The sequence below is a fragment of the Ascaphus truei genome, chromosome 2, assembly GCF_040206685.1.
Source record: "Ascaphus truei isolate aAscTru1 chromosome 2, aAscTru1.hap1, whole genome shotgun sequence".
Lineage (NCBI taxonomy): Eukaryota > Metazoa > Chordata > Amphibia > Anura > Ascaphidae > Ascaphus > Ascaphus truei.
In genome coordinates this window covers 112,843,986-112,858,561 of record NC_134484.1, presented here as the reverse complement: position 1 = coordinate 112,858,561, position 14,576 = coordinate 112,843,986, and the positions used below count along the sequence as shown (strand labels likewise).

Sequence of the window (14,576 nt, the reverse complement as noted above, 5' to 3'; positions counted from 1 at the left end):
ATTATACCAAGTGCATTAAATAGGGAAGTTAGGAAGATCTCTGTTATCTCCCCTTTCTGTGCTTAAAGCTTGGTATCGTGACAAGTTTTTCATTTTTTTTCCTCACCAAAATACACTGAAATTAAAATCAGAAAATGGCCAATGGTGTTAATTAATTGCTGTCTGTATTCAACATTTTATACATGATTCAAAGGAAATAAATGTTTAATGAAAGAGATGCAGGTTGTTAAGCAACTTCAAAGGTTAGAATTGTGTGTTTAGGTATTGTTAAGATATTAAGTCACACTTCTGTGAATACTGTAAGATGTACAAGAAATATTGTATTGTTTTTTTTCAGTGTGTTTACAAGCAACCCATGTAGTACAGAATCACCCTCGTTTACAAACACAGTGATTGTACTTCCCTTATTATTTATCTTTATGCACCCTTATTATTTATCTTTATGCAAAGATGCTGGTGTATGCACAGCTCTGCCTGTCCCAAACAATACAACATGTCACACACAAAAATATCTCAATCTGGTTAAATATTAGCATACAGTACTAACAATCTGTTATGTGAAGTTATCTGTTGTATTCCACTTCTGACATATGGGGGTTGGGGGGAGGGACATCTCTTTTTAAACTTTTAATATAATTTCACATCTTGTACTTCAGGGATGCAAATAATGTAAAGCAGTATAAAGCAGTCCCACATTTTCAAATCCTATTCTACTTTGATGGAACAAACACTCAAATGTATGTAATCTTCTGTACACCTCAGTGGTCTAACCCTCTCTAATATCCAACTGAGGAGACTAATGTCAATGCAAAATCCCCATAGCAAACTTTATTATACATATTGAGCATACTCTGTATTATGCTGAATGGTGAACGGTACTAAGGACTCAACATGTACTGTACAACAATACCAAGTAACATTAAGTAGAGCATCTTGTTTATTTTAAGGGGGTATAATTCATGCTTCTTCCATTAAAAGGAAAGGTTTCATTAACCCCCTAATTTTTGCTTTTGTGGCAATAAAATCATACCATTAAACAAGACTCTGTGTAATTTGTAAAGTTTCTGGTTCAAAATGATTTTGAACAAGACTAAAAAAAATGCTTTACTTTCCAAAATACAGTTACCAGCAACACAAGCTGAAATCTCATATGAATGGATATAATAATAATAATACTCATGTTTCTCTAGTAATAAGGATAACTCTTTGTCCACCTTCTGAACCACATCATTCTTGGCCAATAAATGCATAGAAGAACATGCTGCATCTAGAGAAGAATGCATGTATTTTGTATTATGCACTGTGTATTGCACGTTCATTATATATACACTGTGCAAAACGAAAAACCCATGACCATAAGGGTACACAACTTAAATGTGATGCCTAAAACAAAGGAAGATTAAGTGACTTGCTCAAGGTCATAAAGAACTGATATTTAGTCCTAGTCTCTCGGTTCAGCCTCATAGTTCTCCAGCCAATGGCTGTAACACTCCTCCTCCTAGATCCCCAAAGTGAATCCATTCTTGGAACATACACACCTAGTAACCAGCTGTAAATTACTTGAGTGCTCCACCACCACCACTACAGTATGCAGAAGCGCTCATCACAATGCACACCATCCAGGTTGTGCTCCACACACACCCCTAAGCTCCCTTCATCATCTGCTCGGACCTGCCTCTATATAGCTATGTCGGTTTAGATCTACATCGTCTCCAAAGGTATGAATGGCACGTTCTCTTCCACATTCCATTTGATGCATCCTGGCACTTTCAGGCTGGAGATGCAATATGCACTGGTGCCTGTGTCTATGGCTTTGAAAAGCTCATTAACCCCTTTCCCTGTCGGGCTGCATGCACCTCTGACTTAACCCTTTCAGTGACGGGGACATAAGGAGCATTGTGGCTCTTTATGCACTGCTCTCTCTGACAATGAAATGTTGATCCAGCCTATCTAAAGGTGATTCCTCATTTCCATGAAATAATGCATAAAGGTGTGGGAGGGAAGACATGGACTTTAGTTGAATGGGGTTGTCCTCTATTTATTGTGAATGGTAGAATGCTGTCTTCCAGCATCCTTTCTTTGTGGGTCCCCGACTATCCTCGTTTCACCTCTCTCCCCGCCCTGCTGCAGTCCCTCCTTCTCTTTTCATTGCCTTCCCCTCTCTGCACTGGGAGTGAAAGAGAGACAGGGGGAGAAAGGGAAAGCGATGAGGTCATCCCTTTCCCCATCAGCTCGTGGAGGAGAGTGAGAGCGAGAGAGAGAGGGTGGGGAGGGTTGGGCTGTGGTCCTGGCACTGTGGCTGCAGGTTGAGGTTGGCTGTCTTCACGCAGGCAGGCGGCGCTGCACATGGTCCAGCCCACGTTCTACTCAACCAGGCAGAGCAGTGAGAACACAGGAGCACAGGAAGAGAGGCAAGGGCAGCAAGAGGAGGAGGAGGAGGAGGAGGAGGAGGGGGGAAGCCAAAGGGAGGAGGAAACAGGAAAGAAACGCTGTCACATAAAGGAGGGATTCTCTCTCCCTTCTCTCTCTCTCTCTTTTCATCATTATATTATTCCATCCCTCATTTCTTTTCTTTTTTTTCTTATATTTTTTTTATTTTTTTATAAATCATCATGGCCGCTAAATCAGACGGGATGCTAAAAATGAAGAAAAGCGACGTTGCCTTCACCCCTTTGCAGAACTCGGATCACTCGGGCTCAGTGCAGGGCTTGGCTCCGGGGTCGCAGCTGGGATCCGGTGCCGGGGATGGGGGCTGCTCGGAGGGGGGCTCACGGTGCTGCTGCAGCAGCGGTGGAGGTGATAGAGTTGGTGGTGGTGGCGCGTCCTCCCTGTGCCTGCGCCTGGGCAGGGAGCAGCAGCGCTACTCGGTGTGGGATTGCCTCTGGATCTTGGCCGCCGTGGCCGTCTACGTTGCGGACGTGGGGAGTGACATCTGGCTGTCCGTGGACTATTACATGCGGGGCTACCGGTGGTGGTTCGGGTTGACCTTGTTCTTCGTGGTCTTGGGTTCGCTGTCCGTGCAAGTCTTCAGCTTCAGATGGTTCGTGCACGATTTCAGCACCGAGAACAGCTCCCAGTGCGCTCCGGTGGAAGGCAAAGGTGCCAGCAGCTCTTCAGCAGCTGGGGAGGTGGACGTGAGACCTTCCACCCCACAGAGACAGGCATCAACAGCCAGCAACAAACCCAACACCAATAACACCACCACCAACACCAGCAGCAGCAGCAGGGCGAACAAGAACAGGTCTGCCTCCTGCTCCTTCTGCATCTGGCTGGTGCAGTCACTCATCCATATCCTGCAGCTCGGACAAATCTGGAGGTAAATAAATACTACCCACCTTACACACGTATATAGTGTACACACTATATTGTTCATTGTCAGAGCTTGGCAATTAGTGGTGCTCCCTGTTTTTCTTGTTTTAAAAAAAAAATGTGTGTTTCTCTTTACGCACGTGTATTTTGGACGGAATTAGTTACAATCACGATAAGAGGTTGGGGCTTCTTCACAATACAGGTGTGTGTTTCTATCCATCGTGTGTGTGTGTGTGTGTGTGTGTGTGTGTGTGTGTGTGTGTGTGTGTGTGTGTGTGTGTGTGTGTGTGTGTGTGTGTGTGTGTGTGTGTGTGAGAGATCATAAAGACAAATGAACAGACCTTTGCAAAGATTTGCCAATTTTTGATCTGAACATCTAAAATCAATATAACCCTTCAAAAGTCAGTGTAACCAGAATATGCCATTGTCTGGTTATTAAAGCACCGATCATTTGTCATGGTTAAGGATAAACTGCATGAACACATCGTAAAAAAGGAAAACATATATACAGTACAGTACTTTTTTTTTAATATAATTTATCAACATGTGAAATTACTGGTGTCCTCAATACTTGACTTGCGTTGTAACCAGTAACACGCTGCTATTTTAAATTAAATAATCAGTGACAGTTCCCAATTAAATTATTATGTTGTCCACCAATTCCCCAATGTGAAAGGCACTGTTACAGAGGATATTACTTCTATCTTCTATCTTAAGGGGAGGGAGATGAAGGAGTTGTTGTAGAGGCCATGTGAGCAGCAAATGCCCAATGTTCAACCTGACAAAGGTTTACATTAGGCCACATATTTATATAGTTTTACAGTAAAATAGCCACCAAATAAAGAAATTATGTTTCTAGTACTTATATTTTGATTACACATGCAGTGAAATTATATATTCAAATGCATTTAAAGTTCTTAAAATGGACATTACCTTATCAGACCTGTGTTGAATGTGCCTACAATGCATTGTTAATTAATTACAGTACAGTACTTGCATCCCCAGTAAATCACGGTGAATGCAGCATAGACCTAGAGTAGCAAAGGGATCAGTAATGACATCATGAGAAAAACGTGGCAAACTGATTCTTAAGACACTTGATAATAAAGTACTGTATGTATCTCTTTTTACTTGAAAATATGTTGCCTTTTACCAAGCAACTTTGAACCAGTTGTAATGTCATCATGGTGTTCTTATAATATCAATAATTATTTTTTTTATTTAATTAACATATTATCAAGCTTGTTTAAAAAATATATATATATTATCTTAACAATCCATATGTTTGGCTTGGGAAGCAGATGAATACATTGGATTGACGTGTGCACATGTATGAAGTACACTAGAATTTAGCCAGTTGTAGATTGCCCTTTTATTTACTATGTGCCCATATTTATGGCATGGGAGATCTTTATTAATATGCTTGCATTTTGTTTCTTTCATTTGTGCTTTTGATATTTGTGGATTATCATTCTGGCTGAAACAAATATGAACTGTCTGACTCAAAAGACAAATCTAGTGCATCTTATCTCACATGAAAAGCCTTGTTTTTACTCTTTCTAAGGATGTAGCTTTTGAGGGGATTGGAAGCTTCAGCTGGCATTAGCTTTAATATAGTTTTTTTTTTTAAAAAGGAGGAGCCGTGCTGTGTCTGCTTAGTGTTACATTATATTTGAATACAGTGAATGAATAAAGCCACCAGGCTGACAAGTTGAGGAACTTACAGATTTGTGATTCACAGACAATGTGGTAAGTGGATGTAGGGGTCTGTGCCAAGTTTCTTTCGCCTCATTCATTGTGACTGACCCAACATGTGGCAAAACCTCACTTGAACAGGTTATGAAAATGTGTATAGAAGAAATGTCAGCGAGTAAAAGCTTTGCTACAGGGTTACATGACAGCAAAAGATCTTCAGTTGTTGCAAGTGTATCAGGTAAACATACACAAAACTCAATGTCTGATGTAAAAAAAATGAGCAAATATAGCGTAATTATTGTATTCTTTCATACATGTATTTTATATAGTTTGTGACATGACCTGATTTGGGCAAACAGGAAAGGTAAATTTGTTGGTGTATTTAAATAATGTATTCCACACCCAGTCATGGTGTACAGGTTTGTTAAATGTTCTACTTGTGCAAGACATTACAGTTTACTGTATGTGCCTTTTAATGTAGTGCATAACTATGTACAGAAACTCAGCATCTCTTGCTCATACAGCCTTTCCATTCTTTGATGTCCTACAATCTTCTTTTAATTCTGGATATACTAAAACTTTTCTTTGCAATTTTCTTCTCAACAAACATAATTTTTCATGTCACTTTCCTTTGGAAAGCGTTACAAGTCTCTCCCATATGGAATGGTTTGAAATGTTCATACTGTATACAGTACATTGTTATAATTTAAAAGCTACTGTAGGATCTGTTTGCTATGATGCAATCAGTGTGATTTCCTGTCCAGACGTGTGATAGAACGATGGAATATGACACGTTATAGAATATTTGCAATGTTTTTTTTTGTGGATACATTTAAAGCCAAATTAAAGGGCCAACTTTTTGATAACCTTTCATTCCTCATAGATATTTCACCACTTTTTAATACTGATCACCCACCTAAACACCCTACAATATGTTTGACTTTCTAGTGCTTTCCCTTAATATCTTAGACGATAAGATGTGAGTGAACATGGATTTAATAAGTTATGTGAATTTCAAAATCAATTATTTAGTCATTAGCATACCACATTACAGGTACTATATATTATGACATTAATTAAATAGAAAATGTTATAGTACTTTCATAAAATATGCTATCAAAATGTACCTCTATATTAAATGTGCTGTGATGACATCTTCCCCATGCTGTGAATGAAATGAATAGAGTTAAACACATTTATGGCTCCTTTTTGCAGTTAACAGCTGGTTAGCTGCATTTCTATTGAACCATGCCCTTAAGTACTCCCTATGAGTGCCAGTGCTCATTAATTACCAATATGTCTATTCTAAGAAAATTGGCAAGTCATTGGCTTTTTAATAACTGCCTTGTTACTATTCAATCTTACCTCATCTACAGTATCTCTTTGTTACCATTGTGACCGCTCTGATTTGCTATATGTTTTCGTATTCAGCCAATGGGAGCAGGAGACCAATAACACAAAGTATTTATTTTCTATAGAGGTAGTATGTTATGGCAACATTGTTATAAATCATATATTTCTACTCATTGCTTATAGCCCTGAGAACAACAAATGTGAAGGTCAGTAGAAACATGGGAATATACTTCAAATGCATTTAAAGTTCTTAAAATGGATATTACCTTATCAGACCTGTGTTGAATGTGCCTACAATGCATTGTTAATTAATTAGTGTACAGTACTTGCATCTCCAGTAAATCACTGTGAATGCAGTATAGACCTAGAGTAGCAAAGGGATCTGTAATGACATCAATGTCAATTGCATTGCAATATGCAATGTCCAACTATCATATCACATTAATGTTTAATGTTAACCATATATTCATATCAGATCTGCATACAGTATATAGTACTCATGGCAGCAACATTTGCATCGCTGGACTCTTGCAGTCAATGGTTTATGTACAGTATATGATCATTCTGAGTCTTTTTTTTATACAGTAGTTACTGTATATGAATCATGGAAACCTGTGAGCTACTGCCCTAAACTACTCTTTATTTGATATAATATGCATTATTAGAAGTAAAGTATCTGCTATTACAGTATATTTTGTGGAGCCCCTTATGGCCTATTATGGAACTTAGTTTGAAAACCACATCTCTTCCAAAACCACTTCTTCCTCATTGCCTTCTGTCCACTGAACACTTCAATTGATTGAAAGTTCTGTTTTTTGTCCTGTGAGAGCAGGAGACAGGAAATAAACCTACTGAGAATCTTCTAACAAACAAGTAAATCATTTTTAAAAAGACCAACGAATAAGCCTGCTGCAAAAAGTGAACATCCAATAGAGGGCATCATATTAACAATGTAATCTTCAATTGTCCTACTAATCTCTGCTAAACGATTCACACTTCTGTATGCTTGTCCATTTCTGGAGGAATAAAACAGGGATGCATTGTTTATGGAGATTAATTATTTATGCAATGGGCAATTTGGGTTTATTTTCATGCAAAAAGAATGGTGCAACATTCTGTGTCACAAGCATATTTGTTTGAGCTAATATATATATATATAAAAAGAAATAAAGAAATGTAAGACCGTAAATCATAAATTACATACAGCACATGGGGGAGAGATAGGCTTCAGTCAGATATATGCCAGTATGCAATGTTTTAAAGGAAAAACCTGTATCTCGAAAGCTCGCACATATAAAATCATTTCGATAGCCACAGAACGGTATCATCTATTCATTTTTGATTATTAAAGAAATAAAGAAATACAGTACTTCACCCAGAACTAAGGCGCAGAGAGGGAGACACAACATATTCAGGTAAGTGGTAAACCACAAAAATATATATTTTAGAGCAAAGTCAAATTTAATTGTATTTTGCTTTATAATAAAACAAATTGGGGTTTACAACCTATCTGGATGTGCTGTGTCTTAATTTCCGTGTCTTGTTCTGGGTGAAGTATACAGTATTTTTATATTATTGCCTATAATACTGTTCATGCACTCGCTGTGTTGTGTGTATTGTGTACAGCTGTATGGGACAGTCACATGCATATGACTGTTTGCAGCTAAGGTTCTCTCTCTCTCTCTCTCTCTCTCTCTCTCTCTCTCTCTCTCACACACATTTATGGAGTGCAACAGTATTGCACATATGTGATAAGTCATATAACCACTATTCAGTCAGTAGCTACTGTGATCATTTTAAGCATTAACTAATTTTGGAATAGGAAAGACAAAGAAACCTCTGGATTTGGACACTGCAGTTTATGAGCAGCAGTGAAATACAACTGAAATTGTAAGGATCTAAGAAACATTAAACTGTTTAAGCCAGGGGTCCCCAACATGGTTTTGTAAGTGTATTGTGTGTGCGTTTGTGCATTGGTTGATGCCCACCACTCTCTCCTGAATGCATACAGTAAGTGTGCCCTAGGGCACAAAAAGGTTGGAGACCCCTGGTCTAAGCAATGGACCACCACTGCATAGTCTATTGATACAATGGGATTATTTTTGTTTGTTTCCTAGTTTCTCAAAATGTCACGTTTTCCTCTGCTGCTGGGATTTTCATTACATGGTCTGTTAAAGTCTGTTGTTAAAGAGAGAGAAGGAAAAAACAAGCCCAATGTTCAGGGAACAGAATGACCCTTTCATCGGGTGTAAGTTAGAGTTAAGATGTCATATGTCATTAAGTAATGACTATTGATTCTTTGAATAACTCTCCTATATGTCAAGTCATCAGTCTAGCCTGCACTTCCATTGTACAACAGTGCGTGAGAATTCAGTTATTAAACTAGCTAACTTATTAAAAGTTTATGCATCAGGGCTCATATTTACAGTACTTACAATATTAATTTATAAATTCATCTATATTTCTTCATTATACACTGTGTAAGGGCTGCTGTTAAGCATTGCTATTAATATTACACTTTCTTTAATGACATTTGGACTATTTTGTTGCTAAAAGCCATTGATATCATTGTCATGTTTTTTTCATCCATCAACAAATTGTTAAATTAAATGTCACCGCGGATACCCTAACATTACAATATTTTTATTTTACTTCAGGTAATGATATGAAGGATCTGTGTATAAAGATTAGTGTATTGATTAAAACAAAATAGTAACCTATTAATAAAGCATCTTTACCCCCGAAGACGGTCTCTTTAGGTCTGATAATCACACAAAGGGATGTATTCTAATGATATGGAGTGGAAAATTTCCAATAGAAAAATAATATTCTTAAATAAATTCTGTTAAAATATTGCACAGATAGTACATCTTTCTGCGGTGAATTATTAGTTTCAGATTGTATCTTTTAGGTGAAACTGTGTCCTCTTTGTAATTAACACGATTCACTTGTATATAATAGTGATGATCATTTTTGATTGATGACTATGTGTGTCATTCCGACTTTGTCATACAACTGATGTACATACAACTGATGTACAGGTAAATAATTTATATGTAACAAGTTCTTCAATACAGCTTTCCAACTGGGGGCCCAGCACTAGAATCTGCACCAGGTGCCCCAGGTTGTACAGTGGTGGCGGGGGAGGTATTTTCTCCCCCCTCTCTCACACACTTCCACTGTCTCACTCTACCCCACTTCTCTCACCCTTCCCCCTTCTCTCCCACCCCCCCCCCCCCTTTCTCTCTCTTCTTTACTCTGCCCATCACTCTCTATTACTCCCTCCACCCCTCTCTCACTCTGTCTCCCCGGGGTCCATTCCAGCCCTTCCCAGTGCCAAAAGGTGGGGGGGAGGGGGAGGGGTGGAGAAAGGAAGACACCCAGGTGGCCAATACCAGAAGTTGTGCCTCATAGATTTAACCTTTTTACAGTGTTATGAATATAAGTCACATTGATTGTCACTGTTTACTGAAAAAAGTGTAATTATGTTTTAGTCAACTATGAACATCTTTTTATGTAGGCACATTGTACAATTGCTGTTAATGTTCTAGCAAAAGTTTCTAATCCTTGTTATATTCATGATACTTTGTAGATACTGTACTTCGTAATTAATTTGTTATTAAAATTACAATAGCTTCTTTGAGCTGCCTTCATCAAAAAAGAAGACCATACAATGGTATCCTTGAAGAACAATTATAGAATTATCCAAATAAGAAGATTGTATTATGATAATGACATCTACACAGTGTTTGTTATTTGGCACCTAAATTTGATTTGAACTCCGGCTTAGAAATAATCAAAACACTTTCATATGAGGTTGGGAGCCATGCAAAAAGTTGCAGTTTTCGGAAAAAGCTGTGTCAGTGTTAGAGTTCACGTCATTCGATAAGCATTACGTATTAAGCTGAGCAATATTGTTTAATATGCTAATTTGATACATTCTATAAAGTTACTAGATTGGCTTGTGAAATTCTCTCAAATTGACAGATTTGCGTAATTCCGAGCCTATAAACAGAGCACACGCACCCTGTTTCGCTCACTGGCTGGCGATATTTAGCTGAAAACGCATTTAGCGGCATTATTAGCACCACAGAGGTCCATTAGTAACTCAACGAGACGTTAACTTAAGTTAACAGCTTGTTAAGTGCTGACAGGGATCTTCAAAGCTTCCTAACAAGGTGTTAAGTGCGGTTTTACTGGCCATGAAGGTATAGATAATGTCTGCCCTCTAAACAAATGGGGAGGCAGATGTCAGGTATATATTGCATTGCAATATATACCTGCCCCCTTCTTTAGCATATGGCTAATGCAAGGCTGTGTCCGAGCGAGCTAGCACTGGGGTTTTTTATGCCCTGTTTGCCATATGGTAATGAGGACCTTAACGGATGTTTGTGGATCTCTGTTAAACTCAGGGAAGCTAGCAGCTGCTACCTATTTAGGTAATGCTATGTTTGTTGCCCTGATTAAAGAAAGCTTTGTGGATCTGCCCCTCTTGAGTCTCGATGAAACGGTTGGCAGGGAATCGATTTTGAGAAAGAAAAAAAGCTCACAGTATGGCATATGCGTTTACCCTAAATAACATATCAAATCCAGAAATTACAAGTAGATAAGAAGATTATATCAAATAAATATTATAAAGTAACTTCATTAATTAAATGGTGACATTTAAAAAAAATTGATTTTTATGCATCCTTAATTAATATTAGGACATGATACATTTCTAATACGTTCACAATTTTTACGCAAATCTCATTACCTTTACAAATACTTTAGTAGTTTTCTATTTCAGAGGAAAGAGCACTGTAGGAAGATATACAGGGGATCCTTAATACAGTACCTGATACTGCATCTTTCTAAATAACTCTTTCAGAGCTCGTTCCTGAATTAGTCCACAATCAAAAATGAATTAATTGTATATTCCATGATGTGTTATTGTCAATAGTTGGGAAATATGAAGCTCTTAAACATATTCTAAAATATTTACTAGTATACAGTATAAATGTGATATATTATGTGTAACATTGTTGATGCTTTCTAGTGCCCATGCCATACATGTTACTAAATTGGACGTTGTCTTTAAAGAATTAGTGTAACCACATTTACTTTGATTGGCAAACACAAAATGACAAATTGACTTTGGATCCAAACCTGGTAATTACACTATGTTCTGCTGATATCTTCACCTGTTTAAACTGAGTAACTAGGGATCAAACTGTGGTGAACTGAAGTATTGAACCTCAAAAGAGCTTACGAATACTTTGATCTGTGACAGTAGATTGCACATTGGGGATGGCAGATGACACAACATATTAACATATAAAATAGCAAGTGACAGAAAGGACATGTTACAATACTGTAACTTCAGATAGTGCTGTGAGCATTCACACATTTTTTAGTGTGCAACTCATTTCTCTACCCAAGATTCCCAAGAGAAGAAATTTAGTAAATGCAGAATCAATCCAGGCATAATCTTTTAATTTAATTAAATTTGTGAAAATGCTATACAGCTTTTTTTTTGGTAGAGAAGCAATCAGATAATCCCAATTTTAATTCTCTATTCTATACATCATTAATAACTATAATGTATCTATTGAATAGACACATTCGCTGGGATTCACAAAGCTCTGATAAGAGGTATAGGAGCTAGATCCAGCTTTATTGCCGATCGAGCTCCGATTACCCCTTTTACGAGGTTTGTGAATCCCTCTTAATATGTCTACAAGTGAGGCTCTATCAATCCACACCAGTCCACATAATAAACAACACATGATTGTAAATTTAAACAATGACGTGAATGTGTCTCTATGAGACATGTTAATTGATAACAGAAAGTTTTACAGCAAGAGCTTTAGTTTTGAAACTGGAGGAAGACATTCGCTAAAGGTGAAAAAAAAAGAGAAAAAGTATCCGGAGCCACCGCAGAGTTCCGACAATCAGCAAACACGAACCCAGGTAAAGAAAAAGGCTTTATTTCTGCATACACATAGACATGTATAACTTGTCCTCCCTCGAGAATAAATGTCTACGTATGCGCAGAAATAAAGCCCTTTTCTTTACCTGGGTTCGTGTTTGCTAATTGTCGGGACACTGCAGTGGCTCCGGATACTTTTTCTTTTTTTTTCAACTGCTCAACTACCAGATCCAGGATGCCCACCAGGAGAGAAGGTTACCCTAGGGGGAGGTCCCACAATGGCCGAGTCACCCGTCCACCATCTTCTGGACCAGGAAACTGATACAAGCATCGGTATTCTTCTGCTCAGATCAGAAGACAGACTACAGAGGTACTGAAAGCAAGATTTCATGTACCTCTGAGCCCCGATCACTGAATTAGAGGCAGCTTTCCCCTCACCTCTCCACCAGACGACATACAGCATTATCATCAACATTGTATTGTATACTAGCTAATCACTGGAGCACAAGACAGCACTAAGACTTTCATACTCTAAAGGTGAGTTGATTTATTGTACAGCTTCTTAGTGTGAGATAAATAACAACGTTTAAGCATGTTTGGACAAGGTACAAGAAAGTCATGGAGCTTCAGAAGAAAGTCAATGCAAAAGAAAGCCACGTACTGAGTGATATACAGAGTAGCATCTTGTATCTATCAGCTGCCAGAGAGCATGTGCTGGTGCACAGTCTGCAAAGCGTGGACCGTCGACGGCGCAGTGCATAGTAGGCGGTAATGGCCCATCGGGATTAACACAGCGGGGGTCTCTGCATCTGAATGGTAGTACAAAAGTAGCAATCTACTCTACACACCATGAAATATAGGTGTCCTCTTTATCATTACCAGTGCAAAATCCTTTTTTTTGCTGTTTTTAACAATCTTGCTCTTTGGAAACGCTGTTCTTGAATTCTGGACATATGAGTTGGTGCCTCCGTGGGAGGTTAAAATGTCTGCTGCCATTCACACTGATTACGACACCCAAGGTTGCCAAAGCCTGTAAAATATTAAACATGCAAAATTCACCAAGAAACAATTACATCTATCTACTGTATGCTATAACTGCTACATTAGTTTGTTTTTTTTGGGGGGGGGAGGGGTTGGGAGAGACTGCTGCTATAAGCACAAGAAATGTCAAGAATACTCTATGAGTTGTCTACTTTGATGATAATGCAAAAGGTTTAGTAACCCTAGTAAATTCACTTAATTTATAAGATGAAGTATAATATAAAAAAAAGAGTCTATGCAATGATGGTTCTTAAATATGGTGGAGCAAAACAGTGTGTGATAAGAATACTTTCATAGCCTACTTTAGAAGCATGTACAGATAAATATTAGCCACAGTATGTGCACTGTATAACATGCAAATAGCTTTATAAGAATAAGGCTGGCTAGGCCAGATCCAGCATGATAAATGTGTAGCTCTCTCCAGATATATATATATATATATATATATATATATATATATATATATATATATATATATATATATACTTACCTGGCCATTTGTATACTAAAAGTTAATGTGGATTATGTACTGGTGATGTCAAGGCAAATTTGATGCAAATGGCGTCTGTCTAAATCCATGTACCAATGTTTGCACCACGTTTTGCACTGTTTATGTCAGCTTGCGGTTTGGGAGTGGCAATAAAATGGGAGTTATATGTTGCACAGATTGTAATCAGATGTAGCAAACTCGCCATCTTTGTGTGTTATTTTTTTTATCTGGTATTTCCTTTTAAAAAAAATCCATAAACTTTTCTGGCTAACAACAATTTGCATTACACGAAAGAAATGCTTTCTTACTTTTGACGCAAACTGAAAATGGAACAATGGGGCATAACAAACTTCTATACTAACTATCTTTACATTGATACATCTCACCCATTAACTTGAATTATAGAAAGAGTAATATACATTGTAAAAGGAAAATGATCACCCCTCAACCCCTCATTTACCCATACCAAGCACATTTCTGTCATTTTCTGATCACTTGAGCGCTTAGGGTTAAAGCAGGGGTGAGCAACTTCAATCCTCACGGGCCACCAACAGGCCAGGAATTAGGGATATCCCTGCTTCAGCACAGTTGTCTCAATCGGTGGCTCCGTCATTCTCATTGAGCCACCTGTGCTGAAGTAGGGATATCCTTAAAACCTGAACTGTTGGTGACCCTTCAAAACTGGAGTTGGCCACCACTGGTTTAAAGTATACCCTATGATAGGCAGAACATTATAAGCAGTGTTCGACAAACCTATACATTTGCACGCCCGGGCGA

The 14,576-nt window shown here is 38.2% G+C and overlaps 1 protein-coding gene across 1 annotated transcript in view; it reads left to right on the top strand.

Moving 5' to 3' along the window:
- Positions 1 to 2,508: 2,508 nt before the first annotated feature.
- XKR4 (XK related 4) overlaps positions 2,509 to 14,576 on the top strand; it is a 333,040-nt gene continuing 320,972 nt past the window's right edge. The window contains exon 1 of the mRNA XM_075584300.1: positions 2,509 to 3,316. Within this exon, the coding sequence (XP_075440415.1) occupies positions 2,613 to 3,316 (704 nt within the window). The 5' untranslated portion in view covers positions 2,509 to 2,612. The remainder of the gene's footprint in view (positions 3,317 to 14,576) is intronic.